The sequence below is a fragment of the Fonsecaea monophora genome, assembly GCF_001642475.1.
Source record: "Fonsecaea monophora strain CBS 269.37 chromosome Unknown Scaff17, whole genome shotgun sequence".
Lineage (NCBI taxonomy): Eukaryota > Fungi > Ascomycota > Eurotiomycetes > Chaetothyriales > Herpotrichiellaceae > Fonsecaea > Fonsecaea monophora.
Window position 1 is genome coordinate 153,882 of NW_019173948.1, and position 26,145 is coordinate 180,026.

Consider the following 26,145-nt stretch of genomic DNA (forward strand, 5'->3'; position numbering starts at 1 on the left):
TTGACGTGGTGGCTATGTGCGCTACTTAGAACACTAAGACATTTAGCCTCGTGATCCGTCTAATCTCAAAGAGATTTAAGCATATACAAGCAATCACTAGTCTCCACTAAAATGCCTACTAAGCCTCGAACAAGCATATCATCAAGGTCCCACTAGCGGGCCTCCCGACACCCGTCCAATATCCGCCCCCGGCCCGCCTGATGATAAGAGCACGTAACTGGACTCGGTCAGGAAGGTGCCATTGGCAGAAAAGTCGGCGGTGCGGTTGTCAATGCGGACATATCTGGAGCCCAGGGTTGATTCCACGATGCCACCTTCAGGTACTACAATGGCCCCCTGATCGGCGTCGAGACTTGATGAAATTGCTGGAGCCGAGGTCAGATCTGATAGCGAATTCTTCAAATCAAAGATGCGCACCTGCGACGCCTTCCGCATTGAGAGAAGTTGGCGTGATTCCAATCTTGAGCGAATAGCGAAGTACCCTATCGCAGGCCATATTGACGGATTCGCGGATGAGAGAGTTGCATTCGGAATCTCCTACCTGCATGTTCACCTCACCGAAGCCCTTCTCAGCAGGGCCTCTCGAAGAGCCATCGAGCAGACCGAACAGACCGAACAGACCGAACAGATGGGTCAGGAGACCGCTTGGATTCAAAAATTCGAATCTCGCCATCGTGTCGAGTCAACTGAGCGTTGATGATAGAACAAGAGTGACGAACGTACTCGGGTTCACCGGCCAACCTTCAAAGGTCCAGGAACGATCCGCACTTGCTGACCTGGAGTCTACCTCTGACAGGTAGAATCACTGTCGCGGTCTTGCTGTTGAGATCATGTGGTGTCTGCCGTCCATGAATGGATCCCCGGGCATTGTTGGGATCGAGACCGCTGTACAAAAACATCACGGAAACTTGCCGAGGGTCGAGGAGCTCAGTTTACCAGACAATCCTGTCCAGTACCTCTTCTCTCGGAAAGACGGAACATACTGTATACTCGTTATTCCCGACCCAAGACCAGTGTTGGGCCTGAGTTCGGCCAATACCAAGGTTGGCAATTATAGCAATTGCACCAAATTTGGGTGTTTCCGCCCACTGATGCCGCCACACAAATCTTAGATTTACCTAACCCTCGCGTTTGAAATTGTGCATGGTGTCTTTCACGCACGTCGCTATCACCTTCTTGAGCAGTCTATCCTAGCTGGCAGAGACCGGCGTAGGTAAATAGACCGGTTCAGGCGGGTGTGGTCATTGTAAAGCCTCAATTTGAGGATGTAAGCAGCGGGGTGTTTTGTGTCTTGCAGCAGACCCATGTCATTCATATTCTTGGCCAGGTAAGATTTCGAGGCAATCCTGGTTTGTTCCTGTTATCGGCCTTTGTGAGTTGCGATTGGCTAGCATCATCGAGATGACTGGCGCTTGTCTGGGGTAGAGCTATTCTTCTCTCACCTGTTGTAGCTAAGTCGACACACGAGCTGATGTCGATACGCAGAGAAGCCTCGATTCGCACAGGATGAGATGCTAGAGCGTAAGGTGACACCCTACCAGGGTTTATGCATGAACGCCTTCTTTCGAGCAGGGAAAGGCATGCGATCTTCGCAACCGAAGTGCCGTAGCCATGACCATACCGGCCTCCGAAGTGGTTCGGCCCTTTACTTACCTCACATCAAACCGTTTGGAGTAGTCCGTGAAGGTGGGGGCAGAGAAGAGAGGATACGACCCCTGTACACGAGAAAGAGATCCATGGTGATCACGTGGAAATTTCGCATATCAGTGCGACCTCCGCAGCCCATGCTAAGATATCTGAGAGCAGTATGAGGATATACTGCGTGGTAGATGGAGAGTTTGGTCAGGTTAAGAGGAATAGTAGTGCCAAGGTTTGTAATGACACTCCATCACCTCTGCCACAGGTGTCAGCACGTGTGAAATGACATCACAATATTAAGCACAAGGCGGCATCAGCTTCCTTCTAAACAGGGACAAATGCGTCCTAGGAATTTTCCAAAGTTCCCCAGATTCTATCAGCAGTGCGGACTCCCTCTTCCCACACATAGACCTCTTCTCTACCACGACGTTGGATTAGACAATATGGCGACCTCTCCTGTCGCCGTTGTCTGCATTGGCATGGCCGGTATGGGTACAAGAGAATCTTTAAGAGTTAACCTCTAACACATCGTCGACAGGATCGGGTAAAACTACCTTCATGCAGCGTATCAACAATTACCTACATGTCAACAAGAAGAAACCCTATGTGCTCAATTTGGATCCGGCTGTTGTCAACGTCCCATTCCAGCCCAACATCGACATCCGCGACAGTATCAACTACAAAGAAGTTATGAAGCAGTACAACCTTGGCCCTAATGGAGGCATCTTGACGTCTCTCAATCTATTTGCGACCAAAATTGACCAAATCATCTCTCTGCTTGAAATGCGAGCAAATCCGCTTCCAGATAGCAAAGTGCCCCCGCCACACCATTTCTTGGTCGATACACCAGGCCAGATTGAAGTCTTCGTCTGGTCTGCCTCAGGCAGCATTCTCCTTGAATCGCTTGCATCCTCCTTTCCTACCGTCATCGCCTACATCATCGACACGCCACGCACATCCTCCACATCGACATTCATGTCCAACATGCTCTACGCGTGCTCGATACTATATAAAACGAAGCTTCCAATGATTCTTGTTTTCAACAAGACGGACGTTCAGGACGCTGATTTTGCAAGAGACTGGATGACAGATTTTGACAAATTCCAAGAAGCGCTCAATGAGGAGCAGAAAAAAGGTGTCTTTGGCGGTGAGGGTTTCGGTGGAGGGAGCGGTTACATGGCGAGCCTTCTCAATAGCATGAGTCTCATGTTGGAGGAGTTCTATTCTCATCTGAACATGGTGGCAGTCTCAAGCATGACCGGAGAGGGTGTTGACGAATTTTTTGAGGCCGTGGAGGAAAAGAGGAAGGAGTTCGAAAGGGATTACCGCCCGGAGCTAGAGAAGAGACGGAAAGAACGTGAGAAGGAGAGCGCTGCGAAACGAGAACACGACTTGACGAAAGTAATGAAAGACATGAAAATGGACTCCAATGCAAAGTCCGATGACAATGCTACAAAAGAAGAATCCGATGGCACCGACGACGAGGAACTTGTCGATGCAGACGATTTTCCTGACGCGGACCGACAAGACGACGAGGAAGGCTTGAAGCAGCGATACAGGAACGCTCTACGTGAACAAGGCATCCAAGTCGACGATGATGATCCAACAATCGCACGAATGCTGGCAGAAACGCGGCGAGCAGGATGAATTCTGGAAGAGGGTGGAGGGATTGTTGTCGCAATTTTCGCATTAGCATAAGATACCCAGGCTAGGAGTTAGATAATAGGAAAGCGCTTTTTCTTTCTGCAGAGTCACTTGGTGTGAATATACGCCTCATTTTTAGACACCCAGGAATTTTCCACAGAGCTTCAGCTTGTTTCACAGATATGTTGGTAGGGTACTGCATCATTTAGTCGAGCCTTGTGGCGGGCCGCAAGGCTGAGCAATCCCCTCCAAAAATGCCAAGCCGCGCACAAAAATCATCAGGGCTTGGCACCTGACCTGCGATTTTGGGAATTGGGGAATTTCTGAAAGTGCGGTTTTCCTATCGTGAGACGACTTTTGCGCAAATCCCTCCTACAATCAGTTGCCCACACCGCTGCCCAAGATGAAGTACATCTTCTCGCAAGAGCAGCTGGTCATCCCAGAGGGTGTCAGCATCCACATTCGCTCGAGAATCGTCACGGTCGAGGGTCCCCGAGGTACGAAAGACGACGCCCATGCCAACCCTAAGCTTTTGCAATTGCTGGAGAGAACATTGGGAAAAAGCATCTGCTTCTAGAAGACAGAAGCAAAAGCGGAAAGAGACTAACACAAATTCTTCTTGAACAGGAAAACTCACCAAAGATCTCTCCCACATCGCCGTCACCTTCACACTCGGAAAGAACAAGCAAGGGCAACAGCTCGTTCAAATCGAAATCCACCATGGCCAGAGAAAGAACGTCGCCGCCCTGCGGACGGTCAAGTCGATTATCCAGAACTTGGTGACCGGTGTGACCAAGGGCTACAAATACAAGATGCGATACGTCTATGCTCATTTTCCCATCAACGTCAACATTGAGAAGAATCCCGAGGGCTTGTATCACTTGGAAATCAGGTAAGAGCAGGCGATCTCCCACCAACCCTTGTTCGCGCACGCACACCTACGTTGAAAGGTATTTGGAAGTAAGAGGACGGAACGCCAAAGGGAAAAAACTTACAGACGAGCTGGACAAAAGAAAACAAGCGTAATAAGGCAGATACTAATCGTTATTTTCTCTGTGACAGAAACTTCTTGGGAGAGAAGATCGTCCGACACGTTACCATGCACGACGGTGTCTCGGTGGAAGCATCGAAGGGTGTCAAGGATCAGATTGAAATCACCGGCAACAACCTCGAGAACGTGTCACAATCCGCCGCCGACATCCAACAGGCCTGCAGAGTGAGGAACAAGGATATCCGGAAGTTCTTGGATGGGCTGTACGTGAGCGAACGGGGCAACATTATCGAAGAGTAGACGCCGAATTTTGTCACACACTGCATTCCATTGATAGCATGCTCGTGACTGTGGATTGGTATTGAGGGGATGACGGGAATGCCAGGGGAACAGCGCCGTTGAAGTGTGGAAAGAGGGTTCTGTCAAACAACCGCAACATGCATGATGGACGAAAAGAAGAGGCGTCATGATCTTGCAAAATGGGTTCCGTTCGCATGTTCTCGGCAGATACGAGTCCTTTGCACAATGGGAGTGCCGAAGAGCCCATTGTCGCCTCTCCCTATCTCGAGACCCTAGGACCCGGCGAAATGGTCTAGATGAAGAAATCAAACCAAAACTCCAGAGCTTCTGTGATTTGATCCATCCAAGAAAGGCGTGCCATGTGTCCTGTTCGATTCTCCCGTTCCTGTGCCCGAGCGAATGGTGGTCGTCTCTCGGATATCTCGATTTGCGTGGCTTGACTCATGGTGAGGGCGTTGCTTGGGCCAGAGTGCGGCGGTGAACATTGCAGACTTGAATTGCTACCGTGAGGCTTGGATGTGCAGGGCCACTAAAACAGTGCTGGACAGCCCAACTCATCTGTATGAGTATCTCCTCGTCTGGTCCGAGCCGCTGCGACGCTTTCTTCTTCATCGATCCGGTAAGTTTAGTTCCCCATGATTACTACCTTGAGCCCTTTTAAAGCGAAGGGTTTTTCCTGTATTCCTCGGGCTGCAGTACTCTCTTCTCTGGCACCTGTGTCAGTACGATGGTAACCCAGAGGACAATGTCGCGCGTGTTATGTGACGAGGCTGTGCCTCGAGGGAATTTAGTGGGCACAAGCACTACCAGAGGTGTTGAAGCAATCTAGAGGATCAACTGTGTGAATTAGCAGAAGCTTGGTGTCTTTCGCCCTACTGTCGAGGCACATTGCAGCGTCGGGCATCCAGGTGGGATTGAAAGACTTGTCAACGCCATAACCATGCGAGGCGAGGCAGCCACTATGCCGCATGAGGCCCAAGGCTGCGTCTCGACCTCTGAGCCTCGAGCCTCTACCGCCGCTGCGCCACCCTTCCTCCTCTTTGCTTCAACCAGACACAAGCCCTCAGGACAAGATGGTCAGGTCACCTCATACTGTCTCTTTGTAGATAGAGATATGAGCTCGTGTGGACCATGCAGGCCCGTCTCTCTGCTACCTGCCCACGACTATGTCCCGTTTCTCACTCTTCAAAACCAAGCATTGGCGTCAGAAGACAGCACAAGCAACACATTCTAACCTCGATATCGAGAGCTTTCCTTTGGGAATCAAGATCCTTTTCGATCCGCCAGACGCAGGGCTCGACATTGTTTTCGTCCACGGCCTGACGGGCGATCGAGAGCGTACATGGACGAGCCATGCTACTGGGTTGTGCTGGCCATCTGACCTCCTCCCGACCTTATTGCCTGATGCGAGAGTCTTGACGTTTGGTTATGACGCCTATGTGGTCCGGAATCATGGGCCCGTCGCACAAATTGATATTTCACACCACGCAAGCGACCTTCTGAATGCTCTCGCCAACGAGAGACACAGCGACGGCTTGGCTACCAGACCGCTCATCTTCGTGGCCCACAGCCTCGGTGGTGTCCTGTGTAAAGATGCCCTTCGCATCTCTGAGGCTAGCGGAGACGCCAATCCAGCTGCCATAGTCGATCACACCTGCGGTATCATCTTCCTCGGAACACCACACGGAGGTAGCTGGCTCGCTTCATGGGCCAAGATGCCCGCTGCAATGCTCGGCCTGGCGAAGAGAACAGATCTGAGCCTCCTTTCACTATTGAAACCCAACTCCGAGGTACTGTCACGTATTCACGACGACTTCCTCTCCATGGTCAGACGCAGAGGGTCACAACATCATCCAATACAGATAGCGTGCTTTTACGAGACTCTACCCCTAGTCGGGAGAATTCAGATCGTCGACCAGCTGTCCGCCACGATACCGGGTTTCAACAATATATCAATACACGCAGACCACCGGGATGTTGCGCGCTATGCCTCGGCTGAGCACCCAGGCCTCAAAAGTATTATCGGCATACTAGAGCGTTGGGTCCAGCCAGACGTTACGACCGGCGCCCTGGGTGCTGATGCCAAAGCATTTCTTGAGACTCTCTCGTTTTCGGAGATGGGTGTCCGACAAGCTACAATTGAGCACGCTCAGACCGGCACCTGTCGCTGGATCCTGGAAGACCTTCACTACAAAGCTTGGGTAAACTGTCCGGACCTCGATCAATCACACGGCCTTTTATGGATCAAGGGCAAACCGGGCAGTGGGAAATCGACACTCATGAAATACATTGCATCTGAGGCACCTAGACCTAGAGGAGTAGTAAGACTTACTTTCTTCTTCAATGCTCGAGGCGGTGATGAGGAACGTAATGCGCAGGGGCTATTCAAAACTTTCCTCCATCAACTGGTGCAAGAGTCTCCTTCCATGACAAGTCGGCTTCTAACGCATTTTAGAAGGAAGAAGGCCAAAGTTGGCAACCGGCCTGTCGTCTGGAGCCCCGCAGAGCTGCGAGATCTATTCTTTGAGACGATTCAGTTCAACTCCAGAACTGCAGTCGAGATCTTTGTTGATGCTCTCGACGAGTGCAAGGAAGAGGAGGTTCGCACCATCATCGCTGCCTTTGAAAGATGTGCAGCCGAAAGCATGGCTAAGAGGTCTCGAAATCTCAAGATCTGTTGGTCTAGCCGACACTATCCTCACATCAGCATCATCAACGGATTCGAGATCAGAGTCGAGAAGGAGAATCTTGGAGATATATCCCTCTATGTCCACCACCACATGGCCAGATCAGAACGCCAACAATCATTCCAGACTTTGGAAAAAAGGATTGTTGAAAAGTCCAACGGCGTGTTCCTTTGGGCAGTCCTCGTCGTCCACAGAATATGTAAACTTGCCGACAAAGGTCTTCCCGTTGCCCGAATCGAGAAAGTCATCCACGAACTGCCATCAGAGCTGAGCAAGCTCTATTCCGAGATCTTCTCGACACTCGACCCAGAGTTGGCAGAAGATAGTGCCAACCTGATGTACCTTGTATTGTACGCAGGCCGACCTCTTGATACCGATGAGCTTCGGATCGGACTCGAGTTTATGAGAAGTACCTATCCTTCTTCACTAGAAGGCTTTGCAAATTTGTCAGAGCAGGTGTCTTACTTTAGGAACTTTGTTACTGGACTTTCTGGAGGACTTCTTGAGGTAATCGACTCTGGCGTTCCTGTAGGGCCTCAAGGTCCTGATCTGGAGGAGTCATTCAGAGTCAAGGACTTCCCGTTTGGAAGGCAATCAGGGTCTCGATCCGATTCTCGAGAGCGATGGCATAGCGCCATGGCGCAAGTGAATTCGAAGCGCCCAATAGCTGACAGACAGAATATGTCCCCCGATGTGGAAACGAGATGCATCGTCCAGGTAATCCACGAAACAGTCCGGGACTACTTGATGAACGACGGCTTGTGTCATCTCCCCGGAAGATCCTCGCCTGTGCCAATGGACTTTCGTGCAGGCCACCTTCATCTCTATCAAATGTGCAGTCGTCTAATGGCGACCGATGAGTTGAGCTGTGTTCTTTCAGGATCGCAATGCACGTCGTTACTTGGCTCGACTCCAGCTCTTGTCAAGTTAGGTTGGCGATGGTCAGGCACAACGATCGTCCACTACGTGATGGCATATGCTTTCTTGCACTTGAGAAACTCCCAATTCTTCGACGCGGCTGATCAGTGTGGGCCTCAATGGGCCGTTCTCGGCCCAATTCTTCAACGGAACGTGCATCCAGCCGCGATCAGGGAGACCATCTTCCGATGGGAATGTATTCGAGCTTACGACATGGCGGACCGCCGGAGTAAGCTCCCATTGAAATTTTCAGATTACTTCGAGATTATTGATAGAGACTTGTCCCCTATTCTAGAGGCAACGAGTCTCAGGTTGGCAGATTTCGAATTCTGCGTCGCCCTGGGGCATGTGGCTCTCCTGGCCCTTCACCGGCACGGATACGCTTTTACGTGGAATGGCCTGGTTGAGGTTATCTGCGCAGCAGCACATCATGGGACTGTGGAGGAATTGGGTGTCCTCTTGCGAACCTCCAACAACAAGCATTTAGACTGGGATGGAGGGATACGGCCACTCTTGATGGCAATCCAATCACGCCGAGTGACGGCTGTGGAGATGTTACTGACCAATGGCGCCGTCGTCAACACCTCCAGCAAAGCGAAAGGGACCCCTCTGTTTCTGGCTATCGAGTCTGGTGATATCTCGATAGTTCTCACGCTGCTCAAACACGGTGCCAGCGTAACTCGGTCGACTGACGGCACATCACCACTAAGCCTCGCCGCCTCCCTCGGGTATAAGGATATGGTAAACCTTCTACTAGAGTATGGCAGGGAGGAGCTGAGGAAGCCTTACATCTTGGAAAGGGCATCTCGCGCAGGGGAGAAACAAGGCCACCAAGAGATTGCTATGATGCTCGCAGAAGAAGCACGTTCTTTCGACTCATCCAAGGAGAGCCCGCCACCAGGAGACCCGGCACCACCGGGAAATCACCGAAGCATACAAAAATTGGCCCGGTCTAGCGACACCGATTCAATCACAGAAGGCGATTTCTTTATTCCCGTCTCTCCAGTTCCAGGCGAGACGACGATTAATGGTGATGGGTAGGATCTGGGTCCCGATTCAGAATGCGATACCCCACCTTTGACTGGCCACTATAACGTTAATATTTTCCCGTCCCGTATATTCCTATTTTGGAAAGATCCATATTTATACCCATTTGGCTATTACCTCGACTCGACACCAAGCTACATGTTAAATCATGGAACAAACACAATAAACCACCTTTTCCCCCTGGATCGCCGCCCTAGATTCAGCGGCATGACAAGTCCCGAGGTCCACAGAAAGAAAACTACCAAGCAATATCCAACTATGTATTCATGCATCGACAGCCTAGGCGGGTCAATTTCATATTGTTGCAACTATCCATGTGCGTGGCTCGAACCATTGTCTTGTCGAGCACTTTGACCTGGTGACAAAGACACTGTCAATCTACGAGGGTGCTCCAAGACTCCTTCCAGTCGGGATTGCTCTCACAGGACTGAGAAAGAGGATCTCAGTGAACAACAGGAAGGGTGGTGGACAAGGTGGGATAGTTGTACGCATGATCCTGGGCCTGGAAAAGCCTTGTCGCTGCCTGTCTGGCCACGCATCAGGCAGGGACCGCATCCGAAGACCCAGTAGATGTGTGTACACTAATACCAATTTTCGCGGCAGCACGTGTGAAACAGCAATCATTCGTGGAAGCAGCCAACAGATGACCTCTCCTTTCTCCACATCTCAACTGACAACCGCGCTTCCTCCAGAGAAAATGATAGAGGCGGTACAAGAAATGGCAACGGGCTCAAATATGATCTTTCACGGGAGAAGACAACGTGTGCGTCAAACCTAAGCCTCGCCGGAAATCATGCTACGTCTTGATTCGCTCCAAGGCTGTTTCTTTTCAATGTGTTTTGAGCTCTATTCCTTTGTCGTCTCGCCAAATTGAACAAGATGAAGAATAGAGAGCCGAACGAGAATTAGCTGCTTTCGTCCTTGATCGAAATCGTTCAATTTGTCCCACAGCACAAATAAATACCCAAGGCAACGTCAAATGCCGAGCGAGATATTTCACTCCAACATCTCAAGCCCAGGCGAAATTGCTGTCGCGTTTGACTCCATTTCTGTTCTCTCCCGAAGCGAAGTTGTAGCAAAGTTTGATGACGGGCGAGGCTAGCTGTAGCCCCTTTTGACATTTTGACCACGACGACTACTCTATTCCCAGCCTGGACCCGGGCTGACCTGATGAAATCCACAGTCGGGTGATCGGGCCCGAGGCTCGGGGTAGGGCTTACTGACAGCATCAGCCTTGTCCCACTTGTCACAGGATTCATCGGGGTGTCAAGTCCCAAGCACCGTACGGAGTTCCCCAGGCCCTCATGCTACTCATTCACTAGAGCTATCTGGTCAGCAAGGATCGCTGCAGTGGGTGACAGCAGTCAGCGCCGCACATCGGCCGATGGATTTTATTTTTGGCGATGCGGGGCAAGGTCTCGGTTGGCATCTGAAGGAGAATGGCCGTCTGCGCTCGCACGGTAGACCAGACTGCGGTTCACAGCGTTCGATCGAGGGGGGTCGTCGAGGCACGATGTGAGAGTGTAGCGGGCGAAACACAAGTACATGTGGGATAATTCGGCGGCCATGAACAAACAATAAGTAAATTGTCTGTGCGAAGGGGAAACAAATATCGCGGGGAAGCGACTGGAGTACGAGGTACATGGTCAGATTCCCAGGTGGCTGTATTGAGCTTTGGCAGATTTCCAAGTTTGTCCTCTCAAGCGGGAAAAGGTCAAACCACCTTGCGTGCAGGGGACCCCGCCACCTACGAGGAGTGGCCATTGATAGGCCTCACCAGCCTCACTAGCCCCCCGGAAGAACCTAACATTGGGCAAAAAGAATTAGTTCCCCCGGTCCGACTTTCAGGCTGGAGATGCATCGCCCGCCACGGGCATGTGCTTTGCCCTGCAGCCCTGATGTTGCTCGCCCCCCCAGTGCCCAGTGCCCACCCACCAAGTGTTCAGCTGTTCGGTACTGGTTGGCATGCCCATTATCTCCCTCCACATCACCCGCAGCTGCCGACCGAAGTTGCATCAACGGTTCCGTTGGACCCTTTCTTCCCTTTCTTTGTCGGATCTGATTGACAACTCGACAATCTCTACTGTTAACCTCTGCTTCGCAGATCTCCTCAACGTCTCCCTTCGTCCTCCTCCATACCTAACCTATTCCTCCTATCCATAGTATCCTTATCCGTCCGCCGCCGCCGCCGCCGCCGCCGCCGCCTCTATCAGACCTCCCTGCCTCTGCGGAGTTCTGCCCTACGTCCCCAGTCTGTCATATATGCAATCTCCGCAACGCTCATTTCGTGCATTGGAGACATAGCGACCCTCCGATCGTGCGCCCTCCTCTCGATCAGCCGCGTCTGTCGCCCTACGATCTTTCAACGCGAAACAAGATCAGAATGCCCTTCTGCGGTGGGAAGAAGGTGGTGCAGCGCAAACTCGTCCTGCTGGGCGACGGTGCCTGCGGAAAGACCAGTCTACTGAACGTGTTTACTCGCGGCTTCTTCCCGGTTCGTCCTCTGTGTCTGTTTTTGTTTCTAATGACACCTGAACCAAGCCTGGCCTGCTCCGAGGTACATACTGACGTTGCTGCCTCCCCAGACTGTCTACGAACCCACGGTCTTCGAAAACTATGTCCACGATATCTTCGTCGACGGTATTCATATGGAATTATCGCTATGGGACACCGCTGGGCAGGAGGAATTCGACCGGTTGCGATCCCTTTCGTACGATGATACTCAGGCCATCATGTTGTGCTTTAGTGTATGGCGTGCCCATCCAACGCTTGTCGCCTCCTTCTGAGCGTTGAGCAATGCTGATAACGGCAATTTTGGTTCGCAGGTCGACAACCATGGTTCTCTCGAAAACGTGTCCACGAAATGGATTGCCGAAATAAACGAACATTGTCCCGGGGTCAAGATTGTCCTATGCGCTCTAAAATGCGACTTACGGGAAGAGCACGAAAAGGACGATGACGAGGAGCATGGGGCTCCCCCGAGACCTATGATTCAATATAACGAGGGATTAGAAGTTGCGCGACGCATCGGGGCGCTGCGATATCTCGGTAACGCCAGAAATCACGCTTTATGACCATGTGGAAATCTAACAGGCTTGTTTTGACAGAATGCTCAGCTATGCGAAACCGCGGCGTAAACGAGGCCTTTACGGAAGCCGCACGAGTGGCATTACAAGTCAAACCGGCTCGGTCGAAAGACGACTCAAAATGTTCGGTGATGTGACGAAGTTCAGGTTCAATAGCACTGTCAGCTTTTCCACCTTGGAGTTTCGCCCATGCTTTCCTCCTGCTACTTCGAGTTTGCCCATCACAGCGGGCACTTCCCCATCCTCCCTCCTCGAGGAGTTACTATCTTGTGTACATACCCGTCGCTCTGCCTCCTCGCGCCTTTCGCCGCCTGTTTCGAAGCAAGAGAAAGATTTGTCGGTTCTTAGCGTTGCAGTATTTTTGGTTGAACCTTTTTGGAAAGCCCGGAGGCATTACGATCTGGCGTTTTAATGTTGGTTGAGTCCTAGAGTTTTGGACATTGCGATGAGACGACGGCGGGATGATTTGATCTGTAGCGGGACCCATTGGGACAGAGAATCAATCTGTCTCGGCTCAATCGTGCGCTTTGTACAGCGTTTCGGTCAAACAATGAGGCATCCTGGTGCAGCTCGAAATCTGATCCTCAGCACATGAAAAGTTTTGATAGATCTGTCAATCCCTGATGCCGTTGACCAATGGCTGACCATTACTCCTGCCTCTCTCTCCTGTGGCAGAGTCCCCGGTATTACTTGGTGGAGCATCTTCAGCGACCAAAACCCAGTCTTTGACACCTCCCTTCCAGTCCGCTAACCTCCCTTCCCGCACGGGAACAAGAACTACCCTCACATCGTCTCCTTCAATATAGCAGCTACTGTTCTCCGCATCGGCATTTTCTGATTGTCCGCCGAAAAACCCTGCCTCTTGCGTGACTTGACCTCCGAACGTGTTATTCGCCAGGTGTGCCTCTTTGCACCACTTTTCCTCTTCACTGCCTTGTTCCAGGACCCTTGCTTCTCCTGCTATCGTAGTTGATATTGAGCTGAGGGCAGACGTGTTCAGATTCAGGAGGAGAGCGGCAAGAGACGAGCGAGCGGCGGTAGCAGGCGGAGAGCCGGCCCGTTGCTCACCACCCACAGAGGTGGCTGTCGGCGGTCTGTGGGATACCCAGTCGTGCACCAGGATGGATACTTTGGGATTGTGCATCAGGTTCTGTGTCTTCATGGACTTTGCATTTGTGGTCATGATAATGACGGGGCCGTGGTGGTCGTATGAAGGCAGGAAAGTGTAGTTCATCAGGGACACATGGGGTGTTGGCGTGCCGGACTGGCTCAAGCCAATTGTTGCAAGATGGAGGAAACGGGCGTTCTTGAGGCATTGCGATACTTCCGGAGGTAAGGTCGTGGAAACGAGTGGGTTGGTGGTGGTGTTGGAGGCTTCATAGTTGAGGGGCGGGTTGTGGGCGTCAGCCATGTCTTCTGCAGCTGCTTTTCTGAACAGTTTCTATCCACAAGTAGTTGAGACTGAGGGATACCCGTGAGACTATGGTCGAGATCTGTAAAGACGTATCTGACGTTGCAGGTAGGAAGGGATGTTCGCGTAGATCTCTCGAATCGACTTACGACAAAAAGCGAGGTGGGATGATGGAGGCCGCTAAAACTCAAATTGTCACACATGCCTTTTGCTGGACCATTGGGCAGGTGGCACAAGGCATTTCTCCCCGCAGCGCCCAACTTGCCCACTTGTTAGTGGAAGCTTTCCCACAAAGAAGGAGTAGGGTAGCCTAAAATGCCAACTGGGCCCGGGCTGTGACACCAGTTGGGTGCCAGTGAGAGCTCCAAGTAGTGACGTCGATGGATGTTTCTCCCTCCCTGTTTGTCCTGGCTCATTTGCTTGCTTCTGCAGGGTAGCCAGCTTCTCACTTCCAATCAACACGCATAAGCTGCCACACGCCTGCCACACTCTATCACCATCATCACACCTCCTCCTCCCTCTGCAAACCATCTTCCCCGCGTTCTGCTCAGAGCCAGTCGAACCCCAGCCTTTCACGCCTAAACAATCAGCAACCTCTCCCACGCTGCCCTCGACCACTGGGGCTTTTCTCCGGCACAATAACCTCGTAGCTCCTCTGCTCGCGTGTTGCTTCGAGTCGTTGTTCTTTGCTGGACCTCGTCAAAACTCAGCAACTCTGTGATATCGGCCAAAACAATACTCCTTTGACAGGCATTGCTCATACTCAGCCTCAGTTGCGACCTTATTCCCTTGTTTTTGTTCGAGCTCAGGGACTCTCGATTTTGGCAACGATGCTCGCCCGCCGGCTACTACCCCTCTCTACTTCGGCCCAAACTCCCTCGCTCCTTCGCGCCTTTACGACGACGTCCCTGTTACGAGACCCTCCTCGCAGCCCTGCCCTGAGCGACCTGACCTCGGATGGTGCGGACGCCTTCAACGTCAAGCAGAAGGAATTCCGAGATGGGCTCGAGGCTGCCCGGAAGAGAAAAGAACAAGCTGACAGTCAGTTCCTTGATGCTTCTTCGTCTTCTCCTGATAGATCCCCCAGCCTTACTACTGCTGCATCCCGTGTATCTGAAACCCTGGGTTTGGGCTCACTCTCTACCGCACCCCCTACAGAAGAAGCAAGACAAGCCGAGACCGATACCACCACAAAGCGAAGCGGAACTCTTTCTAGCCTCATCTATGGCACCCCCGAAGGCCAAAATCTAGACAAAGAGATGGAAAGATCGTTCTCCCAGGTGTTGGCTAGGGGCAAATACGTTCATTCGATCGTCTTTCACGATGTCAAACCCGACAAGGTGGACGACTACGTCGAGTTGGTGGGCAGTTGGTATCCGAGGATGGCCAATGACCCGGAGAACAAGGTCCATCTGGTGGGAAGTTGGAGGACAGAAGTGGGGGATTGTGAAACTTTTGGTATACTGCATTCACCTTCAAAGTGTTTTTTCTGACATGAGGCTTGTAGTTCACATCTGGGAATATCAGCGCTACACGGGATACCATGCCTCGCTGCACAGCATCGCACACCACCCCGAGTTCCCCGCTTTCGAGAAGAAATTACAGACTCTAATCACATCCAAGAAAATCTCTCTAATGCAGGAATTTTCATTTTGGCCAACTACCCCCCCTCGAAAACTCGGCGGCGTGTTTGAACTACGATCCTATACCCTGCACCCCGGAAACCTTCTGGAATGGGAAACACATTGGCGGAAAGGACTCAAAGCACGCCGAGAAGTCATGGAAGGTGTGGGTGCTTGGTTTGTGCAGATTGGAGACCTAAATACCGTTCATCATCTATGGCAATTTGCCGATCTGGAGGAACGAAAGCTCCGACGCGAAATGTCGTGGGGCATCGAAGGATGGGGTGATACTGTGCACAAGACAGTTCCACTCATCCAGACCATGAAGAGCAAAATCCTGATTCCCATGCCGTGGAGTCCCGTGGGCTAAATGCTTCTGCAGATGGAGTGAGTGTGAGGGATTGAGTCTTGGATTGGAGGTGACATGATGAGGGAGGCACAAAACATTGAAAGAGGACTACAATCTTAGAGGGGGATATGTTTTCAGTAACAGTCAAGCAAAAGCGCCGAGCTGCTACACACCGCAGCCACCAGCAGAAGTCTAGGTCGGCAATATAGATATTGGGCCGACTTGGGGCTGACTGGATTAATCCAAAGCCTCAGATATGATAGCCCGCCGCCATGGGAAGCAGTTCCAGGAAGGCGGTGTATACAACAAGGTCGGTGGTCCTCAATACTAGCTCCACAGTGCTCTTGGTAACCCGACAAGTGGATGCGGAGTAGGCTTCCTGTACCTATTAAACTACGCCCGTTGAAAAGTCCGCTTTGAGAGACGCATGATTGGAAGGAAGTTGGAGTATCGGGTCTGGCGCCAAGGAATTTGGGAGACTGGAATCTTTTTTCCCGCTGCAATGCCATCTCGACTTCTAGACTTTGTGTAGTTACCAAGAGCCAGACTTATACCCCCAGGAATGATGCTGAGTCGGGCAAGGGCTTCAGGGCTGTGCCATGGCTGCCGGCAGGATTTCCAGGTCTTCTTCGAGAATGGGTTCTGTGGACCGGCTGTCACGCTGAGGAATCGATCAACGCCGTTATCCCTGCGTTGGCGAAGGACATTCGCACCGCGACAACATCTCAGACCTCTGTCCAGCAAAACCACGCTCCTCCAACACTATTCCCCTCCTGACTCTGACCTGCGGCAGACCAAATTGGAAAATGAACACACCTCCGCAGTCGACATCGACCCGGAACAACTGGAAATGTTGCAAGAGTTGGAAAAAGCCCTGGGGCGGCCCATAAACGAAGCAATCGACGAAGATCGCGCAGACGGTACTTCCATAAAAGATATCTTTCCAGACAAGCAAATCGACCTGGACGATGCTTCGGATGTGGTCGACGGCACGAGTGATGGGCTTGCAGCACTGCGAGCCTCTGGTGTGTCCGCTGAAGAGATTGCACGAGAAGCGAGGCAGCTGTACGGGGACAGGCTCCCTTCTGTGGCTCTGGGCTCCGAGGAGTTGAAGATGTACAAACGACTCTACGGGAATCCTATTTCAGTGTCCTATGAAGAGTTTCTCGATGAGGAGGAAGCAAGCCCCGTCACCGAAGTTCGAAACCAGCTCCTGGACCAGGACGGCGAGCCAATCGATTACCATTCAGAGCCAGCTCCTTTTGCACAAGTGGAAGTCATCCAAGAAGAGGAGTGCGCCGGCAATGTCCTCAAGCCTGCGCAAGGTGGCATTGGTCTCGGTCCGACCGGCGAGCACAATCCAGCTCTTTCGGCGTCTGCTGAAGAAAGAGCAGCGCAGATAGCTCGGTTGCTCAATGGCGAGATTGTCCAAGATTCTCAAAAGGAGGAGGACCAGGAGGAAATCGAGGCGGACGAGGATGAGCAAGATCAGAGTATGCGACAACATCCGTTCACTCGGCTTGGAAAGTTCGCAACTACACCTAGCAGCGTTCTCCTTTCGCAAGAAGACTTTGTGCAACCCGTGCAGAAAATCATGAGCGGCTACTCCAACAAGCATCTGAAAGAGATGTGCGAAAAGACCTTTGGAGGACCCGGGCTTCCTGATTCGCCATTGACACCCAGATCAGGACGATCGAGACAGCAGTTACCCATCCCTCTTGACGCTTCTCAACATTTGATGGGCGAGATGGAAGCGAACGCATTCATCACCACCATTATGCCACCCACGTACGCCGCCATCATGGCTGTTCTGGTTGAAACACGCAAGCGACTAGGCAGTACTTGGTTGAACAATCTGTTTGCGAAAGAAGGCGGACCACGAGTACTCGATGCGGGTGCTGGAGGGGCTGGTATTTTTGCCTGGCGCGAAATCGTCAAGGCTCATTGGGATTCGTTGCACTCGTCTGATCGCGACCCCGTTCCTCCACCCCCCCCGACGAAATCTGTCGTCCTCACTGGTTCAGATACGCTGAGACATCGGGCGGCCGCGCTTCTGGAGAACACAACCTTCATCCCACGTTTGCCCGATTATGTACACACCCGTGATGCGCCGACTCTGGAAGACGATCGACCTGCACAACAGCGAAAGCAATTCGACGTGATCATTGCACCACATACACTCTTTGGATTGCAAGAAGATTACATGAAAAAGCAACACGTGCAAAACCTTTGGTCTATGCTCAGCCCCGAAGGCGGCGTTCTGATTTTAATCGAAAAGGGTATACCCCGAGGGTTTGAAGCGATAGCCGGGGCGAGAGAGCTGCTTCTGGAGAGGTACATTGCTGTCCCAGAAGGGCGAGTGACGGCATATAGCAAGTTGCACAATGCTGCAGAAGACATGCACACACGAGAAACTGGTATGATTGTCGCGCCGTGTACGAACCATGAAAAATGCCCAATGTACAATATCCCCGGCCTTTCAAAGGGGCGGAAGGACTTTTGCAGTTTTCAACAACGGTACATACGCCCGAGCTATCTGCAGCGAGTTCTTGGAGCAAAAGATCGCAACCATGACGACGTGGATTTCTCGTACATTTCAGTGATGAAAGGGGAAGACCTGCGTCAGCGTCAAGTTCAATCCTGGCAGGGACTGGAAGATTCTCTTGCTGCCCCTCGCCATCCAGATTCGCAGCTTGCGGCACAGGATTCTCAGAATTGGACTCAACTCTCTCAGAATGGCTTTGAGGAGTTGCATCCAACCAGTAATCTCACTGATGCTCCCTCAATATTCGCAGACGCGGACAAAGTTCCTTCGACTTTGCCCTCTACACACAACCTTCCACGCCTGGTCTTTCAACCGATGAAACGTCGTGGCCATGTACTTCTAGACGTCTGCACACCTTCGGGAAAGATTGAGCGCTGGACTGTGCCCAAATCGTTCTCAAAGCAAGCCTATCGTGATGCGCGGAAGAGCCAATGGGGTGACCTGTGGGCTTTGGGTGCCAAAACACGTATACCGAGGTCCTTGAGGCTTGGTGGCGAAGACACGAAAGAGGCAAAGAAGGCGAGAGGACGCAAGGAGCGGTTGAGGCAGCAGGCAGAAGAGTTGATGGAAAGGATGCATGAGGAGCAGTTGGAGGAATTGGAAGACCAAAAGCAAATGGAACGGGCTTTCCGAGAGGGGAGAATCCCCAGTGAAGTCGACGATGATATCCACAGTGGGGATGCAGCAGGAAAGGCGTCCCGGCCGGGCAGGATCAGACGTGAAAAAGCCTCCAACGGTATTGAGAGCTTCACTTTTGACGATGTCGACCACGACGCCCTGAACCCGCCTCTCTTCCCCTCAACGACGAAAACCCGGACAGCGACCTTGATCTCACATCCTTTGTCCAAGCAATCACAGTCCTCCGCACCAGCAGACCAAGACGAACAGGGAGACCTTACCATCGAAGAACTCCAGACCCTACAGGAATGGGACGAGCAACTCACAGCAGGAGAGGCTGCCGTGCCAACAAAAGGACGGAGATCAGTCCGGCGGTATTCCAAGTTTGCGCCCAGGGGCATGAAGACGGCGCCGAGGAAGAGCGGGAAATTCAGATGAAGAAAAACCCCTTCAAAGGGTCCCGGACAGATGAGGTCGAGGGCTGTACTAAGAATGTATAATATGTAGAGCTATATGTACGTGTAACGTGCCAGTGCTGGTGTCGGTGGATATAGACATCGACCTCCCCTTTGTATATTGTATACAAGCTGTGTGTCTACTCACTGAGCTAAGTATTTACCTATCTACCTACCTACTCCAGTATCAGGTTATGTAGCGCGTATAAGTCACATACCTCTATGGATGTGTGGTGGACATATATACATACACACACGCATACACACAGCGAGGATCGTCTCGGCATTTAGGTCGACTCGGACGGACGCCAGTATTATTATAATGTGCTACGCGATACAGTACAAAGTACCTATACTGTAGATAGGTAGGTAAGTAATCCTGCCTTGAGACAGGCGTGACAGCGTTCTATGATAACCACAATTATGCCAGCCATCCGATATCAGACCGGACAGGGAAGAACACCTGTTGTCCCTTTTTTTCCCCTGTGGCATGCAGTCCTTCACGGGTGAGAAAAGAGATGAATCACATCTATGTATGTTAAGGTCCCGTCATCCTGAACACCGAATGAATACGAGGCACGTCAAGCTAGAGCAAGTGTCCGCAATATCCGACTCTGCCTCACGGCCCACCACGCGTGAAATCCCCCGTCTGCTGAGACGGGCGTGTCCACGACGAAGCAGTCGCTCCAACTTGTCCCTCCGTCGGCGGTGGCAGTCCCATCGCCTAGTGTGTTGGCCAGTGGGCCAGAGGAATCCATGTAGAACATCCTGATGGGCCGGGTCTCGTCGAGGACGTGGACCACGATGGTCACCGCCGCGAACATGAGCAGCGCGATGAATGCCAGGACCGTCATGCCGATCGCCCGACCAGGCATTTTGTGGCTTCTGGCCATGTCGACGCCGGTAATGCTATCGTACCTCAGGTCGGGCTTGCGGCTCGCTGGCCGGTTCATTGCCAAGGCCTGTAGGAGCTGGGATGGGTGTCTGAGAACTTCTGGGATCCAGCGCGACGAGAAAAGAAGGACAATGAGACCGTAAAGTAGGCCGACGCCGCCAACGATGATCTCTGCGAGAACCATATAGGTCATCATGTTCGGGTCGACGTCCTCACCTTCTGCCGAGTCATTGGAGAGCAAACACGACTTCGGATACGACATTGGCTCCGTCCCATCTGACCCAGGAACGGTGTTATTCACCCACAGGTATTTCGAGTTGCAGCCGACTACAGTAGGTAGAGACTGTGCAAACGCGGAGCACGACTTCATATTGTGACCTGTTTTGTAACCCAGCATACATGGGCACTTTCCGCCAGAGATGGCAAATTCTTGGTAGGACGTGTCTCTGTCGTGGAGGAACAAAAGGAGTCCAAGGATAAGGCTGGCAAAGATAGCGCAGAGATCCACGAGAATCAGTAGGTACAGGATCCGGGGCATGGCGCGGGTGCCTAAGTATGTTTGCACGGATGTGAACATGATCACAATGCTGATGATGCCCGGGTAGGTATGGCCCTTCTCCCCCATTGTGATCTGAACCAGAACCGCGAGCAAGGCTCCCGCACGTATAGTCGACCACCCTAACCCGATGATGCTAGTGATCAAGGCGCAGTGACCCAGACCGCCATACTTGTTGCGCTCATCCAACAACGAGATGGTGGTGCTACTGCTGGAGCTTAGACCTCGCTGGTGTAGTGGCTGATAACCTTTCGGGTCTGTGGGCGGGTAAAGAGGAATCGCGACGTGACTATCGCTGAATCGTCGCACCTTTGGCTCCCACGACTTGTATGATGCTTGAACTCCCAGGAATCCTAGTATGATAGAGAGCGTAACGCTTGCTAGTACCCAAGGCCACGGGGTTGGTTGATTGATCCAGTCGGCATGTAGGTCTGACGTGTGCGTTTGGTTGAGAAACCCGTGTAATATAGCCTGGGAGGTATTTACTGTGCTTGACATCTCAGTCGATCCTGGAAGTGCGCTGAATTGCGATCGTGCTGCCTCAAGTCTCTGTGTTGGAACACGTCCCTATCTTGTCACATGAAATCTTAAGTAGGCTTTGTAACGCATATAGCAGGGCAGACTTCTCTCTAGATATATCCCGAAGGCACACACTTCAATCAGGCTCTAGGCGCCAATTGTTGACTGCACGTCGTTAGAAAGCGACGGGCCAAAATAAAGCCAAATGCTAGGCTGCGCCTTGGTGAGGACCCTTGAAATTCGGCCGCCTTGACTAACCCTTCCCTCTGAAGAAATGAATCAACCAGAGCTGTTAAACCCCCAGAAGCTCATCCGCGATGGTTGCTGCGACGAAGCCATTCCGCAACCATACGGACGTTGGGCAAACCACGACTTGTCTAGCATAGACAGTTGCTGTTGAGTCACTCTTCTGCAGGCCGCAGGCCACATGCCTTTACACAGCCCAACACGAGTCCTTGAACAGCCATTGCCAGTCTCTGCGAGTGAGTTCGCTACGGCCAATGAGAAACGGTGCCACTGTCCAGCCTCACCCGTATATGCAGCCACTTCCGCCTGGGAGCTGAAATATCGAGAGTTCTGGCAGATGTCGGCGACTTGCCTGGAGCACTTCATTGGCATCTGCCTCGGATTCTGACGGAGTGAGGTCCAACATCACCCCGGCTGGCATGCATTCGGCCATCCATTTCAGGGGTAGGAAGAAGACTGTGTTTGACAGATGGCGGTAAGAGCTCATTCCTGCACAGCTCTCTTGCACTTGAATATACCGAGACATAAGTATCATGGATATAGTCGACCCACCTTGCTTGTTACTGATGAGGAAAAGGAGTATTGAACTGGGAAAAGAGCAAGCAAGCAGCGACTTGGTGAGGTCGATTGTGGTGGGCGCTCGAAAGTAGGCAGCGCAGTCTTCCTGATCCACCGTAGTGAGTACGGAGAGGCATTTGTACATGGGGTGCTGTTACAGCTGCTCTTCATCTGCGCCTTGTCTGGCAAGTCTGGCTTTCTCTACAGCTGGTTACCCTTGTCACTTCAACTCCGAAGCTCGTTAGATCTCTAACAATCTTCTCTTTTCACTCTCCCCTGGATGAAGCGAAGTCGATCCGATGCTCCACGATGCCGTCGGAGTCCTCCCAAAGTTACAGCTGACGAACGGCATGCCTAGGAACAATGCTGCGCCCAAGCGGCGGAGCTCCGTCACTTTCCCACCTGCCGAACTCTCTATGTACCGAGTATTGTAGGTGGGGTTTGCCATGTGGATCAATCCAGGACGACAGTAAAAGTACACCCCTGGGCCCCGACCAAAGATGTGTCTTTTTTGTCTACACAAGGAGTCCCGGCAGTGTGCTGATTCTGGGCTTTGGCCTGGCAGAAATCCCCGGTCGAGCAGTTCTCGATCGTCACAATTGTCGCCAGGCTCTTTTGCAAAATGTCCAGCCAATCCCAGCAAGGCCAGGATGTCTCAGTCCAGATAGGCAACTTGCAGGTCCAGGGGCTGATCAACAAAACCCAAAAGGTTGCAAATTACCTTGGTATCCAGTATGCGACCATTCCGGCAAGGTTTCGCCAGTCCAAGCTCGTGGATCTCTCAGAACGGAGTGGAGTTCTCGATGCTACTCAATACGGACCCAGATGTCCCCAGATCACGGCAAACCGACCGGAAACGGCCCACCTATATGAGGGTGTGCGACGCAGTTCTGAGTATCCCATGGACGAATTCGGATGCTTGAGGCTCAACATCTATGTTCCCAAGGGTAGCCATGGTCCGTTACCTGTGTTGGTTTGGATCCATGGAGGAGGATTTGTGTTTGGAGACGGCAACTCCGAATTCGATGGAAACTACCTTGTCGAGCATGCTTTGGAAAGCGGGAAGCCCATCATCTTCGTGGCAATGAATTACCGACTGGGGTTTTTTGGATTCCTCGCTTCCGAGGAGTTAAGAGCAGAAGCGACTGCGAGCGGCGAAATCCCCTTTGCAAACATGGCAATGCATGACCAACGGGTCGCCCTTCTGTGGATACAAAAGCACATTCACTACTTCGGCGGAGATCCCTCCAATATATGCATTGCAGGTGAATCAGCAGGTGGGTGGTCAGTCCTCGCTCACCTGCGATCAGACGTGCCGGTGTGTCAGAGAGGCATTATCTTGTCGAGCCCGAACCTAGATTTCCCACGGCCGGAAGAGGCTCAAGCCTCTTTTGATGAGCTTGTCGCCAGCACGGGGATTTCTCCTAACGCGTCTGCTGAGGAGAAGCTCACTGCCCTACGTGCCTTGGACTCGATGGAAATAGTACGCCTGATGCTTCCGCGTTTCGCCACACCACTCTGGGACGACAAATGGTTTGTGTATCAAGATGGCAATAGGCCTATTGCAGGCCCTGCACCCTTCGCGCCGTGGGTTAAGGGCGTTGTTGCGGGATCCACCAAGCACGAAGCAGCACTGTTTGGGGCCATTCAATGGCGAACTTGGTCGTCCCAGCAATTTGTGGACCGTGTGAAGTCTGCTTTCTCGACCGCCGAATTGGCCCAAGAACTCATGGATGCCTATGGCATCTCTTCAACGGCGCCAGCCGAGACATGCCTCGAGGGGTTCATTGCTATGATTACCGACAGCATCTTCTCTGGGTTGCCCTTTATCATTGCTGAAAACCCCTCGGATTCCTCACCGATCAGTCTCTATAGATTCGAACAGACCGACACCTTCAGCCAAAGCCCGCTCAAAGGATATGCATATCATGTGCTGGACAACTCGTTCTTCTGCCGGCTACCAGCCGTTGCGGGACCCAATGCCGATCCGGAGGCCAGAGAAACAGCGAATAGACTTTCTGCGGCGATCATCGATTTTACACACGGATCACAACCTTGGGAGACGTACAGCACCAAGAAAAGGATTATGGTATTCAACGGCACGAAGAGCGGCATTGTGGAGGTCAAGGAAGAGGATCGTTGGAGGCGGGTTACCATGTCGGGCGACCTGGCCAGGGCGAAAGGGACGTGGAGGTCTGGAAACAAACTGGTGGGCATCCGGCATAGTTCGATGGATTGAGCTTGAGTGGGTGGATATGAGCCCGACGACACCGTGAGGATTTCTCTATGGCCTATGGCAAGATATTGGCATGATTATGTGACGTTGTTACGGGTTGACAGAAGGACATAGACTATAGTTCTTGCTTTTTCTTGCCATAGCTGTCGTACCAAATGAAATGCCATGCCATGCGTGCATGGACCTCCGCCTTGCGCTTGATTGCTCCGATCTATTCATTCTTCTTCAACGGATTCTTCTTGCCCCAAGGCCACGCCCTCTCCTCGGGCAGCTCGCAGGCGATCCACCTCAGAATCGCTGCGTTTGTCTCCTGTGGCGCCTCCAAAGCCACCCAGTGACCGGCACCGATACTCACCGTGGTCAGCCTCCGACAGTAGCTCTTCATGGGGTCGCAGATGGTTGAATTATGCGTGCCGACGACGGCATCATTCAGGGCCTCGACGAACAGCACGGGCACAGACACGACGCCCTCGTTGACGGACCAGTCCTCGCACCACTGCAGGTTGGCGTCGTCGTTGAGGTTGTATGCGGTCGGGGCCCAGAATCCGCCGCTGGTAAATGCTTCGACCAGGGCCTTGTGCGTCTCCTCGTCCACCAGACTCTCACCCAGATCCTCGGTCTTGGGGAGGGATTCGGCACCACCATCACCATCCTTGAACCAGCCGCCGTTCTTGGCCACGTTGGCTGTCAAGGCCGGCTTGTCCCTGTCCTGCTCCACGTCCGCGTCCGGGCGGCGCGAGTAGACGAATCTCAGGAATCCCTCGACGTGCGTATCGAAGAAGTCGATCGCTTTGGCGTAGTTGTCCGGGTCCTGGTAGAAGATGTGGTGCGACCACTGGGCGTGCGGGTACTCGGCCTCCGGGTAGAGGTCGCGGTTGGCGTACTTGAGGAGCTCGGGCACGCCCATCTCGAGCGTGCGGTAGGGGACTGCCATGGCGACCACCCCGAGGCAGACTTCCGGGTTGTGCGCCAGCAGCGCCCACACGACGCCGGCGCCCCAGCCGTGGCCGATCCAGACGGCCTCGCTTCGTTCCACATGCCTCAGCAGCTGCAGCATCTGCGCCACCACCTTCTCCAGCGCGTACTCGCCCTTTTCCTGCCTCTTCGGCCCCGATGCCCCGTACCCGGGCATGTCGGGCGCGACGACGCGGAAGCCCAACGCCGAGAACCCCCGCAGCTGCGTGGTCCATGTCGCCGCTATGGCGGGCCAGCCGTGCACGAAGACTAGGAGCGGGCCATCCGCGGGGCCGGCGTCGAGGTACGAAATGGTCTTGTCGTACTTGGTGAATTCACGCCGCGAGATCCCTTCCTCTGCCGTCGGGGAGGTCGACGTCGACGTTGTTGTTATCGATGTTGGTGGTGGTGGTGGCGGCGTCGTCGTCATCACGATTGTAAATCCACTTGGGTTACCACCACGGCTCTTGGGGGTGATTGTGAATCTTAATCAATCGCAAGTCTGCTTTTGACTGCGGAAAAAGGATCGAATGTATGGTTTGAGGGAGGAGGCCTTATATATACCGGGTGATATTGATTCTGTCCTCAATGTATAGTAGAAGTACGTCTGGGAAACACCCTTCTCCGCCCATCTGCCTCGTTAGCGATATATAGCACACAGTACCCTGTCAGAGGAGACATGCTAGTCTCCAGACTCACCTACATGGGTATTGCCCCCCTGCTAGGTACATACATATAGAGGTAGGGAGGCTGTTAGATAGGTAGCTAAGTGCATTACCTCCCCGCTCGACCGACCCCGTACCCAGCTCGCTTTTACAACGTTGGAATGGGGCGGAGCTCACACAAAGACATCTGACAAGGTCGCATTGC

At 52.6% G+C, this 26,145-nt stretch overlaps 11 protein-coding genes across 11 annotated transcripts; 7 read left to right on the plus strand and 4 right to left on the minus strand.

The window, feature by feature from the left end:
* Positions 1 to 141: 141 nt before the first annotated feature.
* AYO21_03449 (hypothetical protein) lies at positions 142 to 673 on the minus strand (the record flags this gene model as incomplete). The annotated part of the gene is made up of 2 exons (XM_022653423.1): positions 142 to 365; positions 418 to 673. 2 exons carry the CDS (start codon positions 671 to 673, stop codon positions 142 to 144), a joined length of 480 nt encoding a protein of 159 aa, XP_022514233.1.
* A 1,408-nt stretch (positions 674 to 2,081) lies between these two features.
* AYO21_03450 (hypothetical protein) lies at positions 2,082 to 3,285 on the plus strand (the record flags this gene model as incomplete). Its single annotated transcript, XM_022653424.1, has 2 exons — positions 2,082 to 2,124; positions 2,177 to 3,285. 2 exons carry the CDS (start codon positions 2,082 to 2,084, stop codon positions 3,283 to 3,285), a joined length of 1,152 nt encoding a protein of 383 aa, XP_022514234.1.
* A 400-nt stretch (positions 3,286 to 3,685) lies between these two features.
* AYO21_03451 (hypothetical protein) lies at positions 3,686 to 4,573 on the plus strand (the record flags this gene model as incomplete). Its single annotated transcript, XM_022653425.1, has 3 exons — positions 3,686 to 3,779; positions 3,910 to 4,174; positions 4,345 to 4,573. 3 exons carry the CDS (start codon positions 3,686 to 3,688, stop codon positions 4,571 to 4,573), a joined length of 588 nt encoding a protein of 195 aa, XP_022514235.1.
* A 1,166-nt stretch (positions 4,574 to 5,739) lies between these two features.
* AYO21_03452 (hypothetical protein) lies at positions 5,740 to 9,219 on the plus strand (the record flags this gene model as incomplete). Its single annotated transcript, XM_022653426.1, has 1 exon — positions 5,740 to 9,219. One exon carries the CDS (start codon positions 5,740 to 5,742, stop codon positions 9,217 to 9,219), a length of 3,480 nt encoding a protein of 1,159 aa, XP_022514236.1.
* A 2,389-nt stretch (positions 9,220 to 11,608) lies between these two features.
* On the plus strand, positions 11,609 to 12,299 carry AYO21_03453 (hypothetical protein; the record flags this gene model as incomplete). Its single annotated transcript, XM_022653427.1, has 3 exons — positions 11,609 to 11,719; positions 11,811 to 11,972; positions 12,051 to 12,299. The coding sequence occupies 3 exons, from the start codon at positions 11,609 to 11,611 to the stop codon at positions 12,297 to 12,299; spliced, it is 522 nt and encodes a 173-aa protein (XP_022514237.1).
* Positions 12,300 to 12,924: 625 nt separating this feature from the next.
* On the minus strand, positions 12,925 to 13,722 carry AYO21_03454 (hypothetical protein; the record flags this gene model as incomplete). The annotated part of the gene is made up of 1 exon (XM_022653428.1): positions 12,925 to 13,722. One exon carries the CDS (start codon positions 13,720 to 13,722, stop codon positions 12,925 to 12,927), a length of 798 nt encoding a protein of 265 aa, XP_022514238.1.
* An 830-nt stretch (positions 13,723 to 14,552) lies between these two features.
* Positions 14,553 to 15,714, plus strand: AYO21_03455 (hypothetical protein; the record flags this gene model as incomplete). The annotated part of the gene is made up of 2 exons (XM_022653429.1): positions 14,553 to 15,180; positions 15,230 to 15,714. 2 exons carry the CDS (start codon positions 14,553 to 14,555, stop codon positions 15,712 to 15,714), a joined length of 1,113 nt encoding a protein of 370 aa, XP_022514239.1.
* A 541-nt stretch (positions 15,715 to 16,255) lies between these two features.
* Positions 16,256 to 19,294, plus strand: AYO21_03456 (hypothetical protein; the record flags this gene model as incomplete). The annotated part of the gene is made up of 1 exon (XM_022653430.1): positions 16,256 to 19,294. One exon carries the CDS (start codon positions 16,256 to 16,258, stop codon positions 19,292 to 19,294), a length of 3,039 nt encoding a protein of 1,012 aa, XP_022514240.1.
* Positions 19,295 to 19,892: 598 nt separating this feature from the next.
* On the minus strand, positions 19,893 to 21,260 carry AYO21_03457 (hypothetical protein; the record flags this gene model as incomplete). Its single annotated transcript, XM_022653431.1, has 1 exon — positions 19,893 to 21,260. One exon carries the CDS (start codon positions 21,258 to 21,260, stop codon positions 19,893 to 19,895), a length of 1,368 nt encoding a protein of 455 aa, XP_022514241.1.
* Positions 21,261 to 22,707: 1,447 nt separating this feature from the next.
* Positions 22,708 to 24,324, plus strand: AYO21_03458 (hypothetical protein; the record flags this gene model as incomplete). Its single annotated transcript, XM_022653432.1, has 1 exon — positions 22,708 to 24,324. The coding sequence occupies one exon, from the start codon at positions 22,708 to 22,710 to the stop codon at positions 24,322 to 24,324; it is 1,617 nt and encodes a 538-aa protein (XP_022514242.1).
* Positions 24,325 to 24,532: 208 nt separating this feature from the next.
* Positions 24,533 to 25,705, minus strand: AYO21_03459 (hypothetical protein; the record flags this gene model as incomplete). The annotated part of the gene is made up of 1 exon (XM_022653433.1): positions 24,533 to 25,705. One exon carries the CDS (start codon positions 25,703 to 25,705, stop codon positions 24,533 to 24,535), a length of 1,173 nt encoding a protein of 390 aa, XP_022514243.1.
* Positions 25,706 to 26,145: the final 440 nt, after the last annotated feature.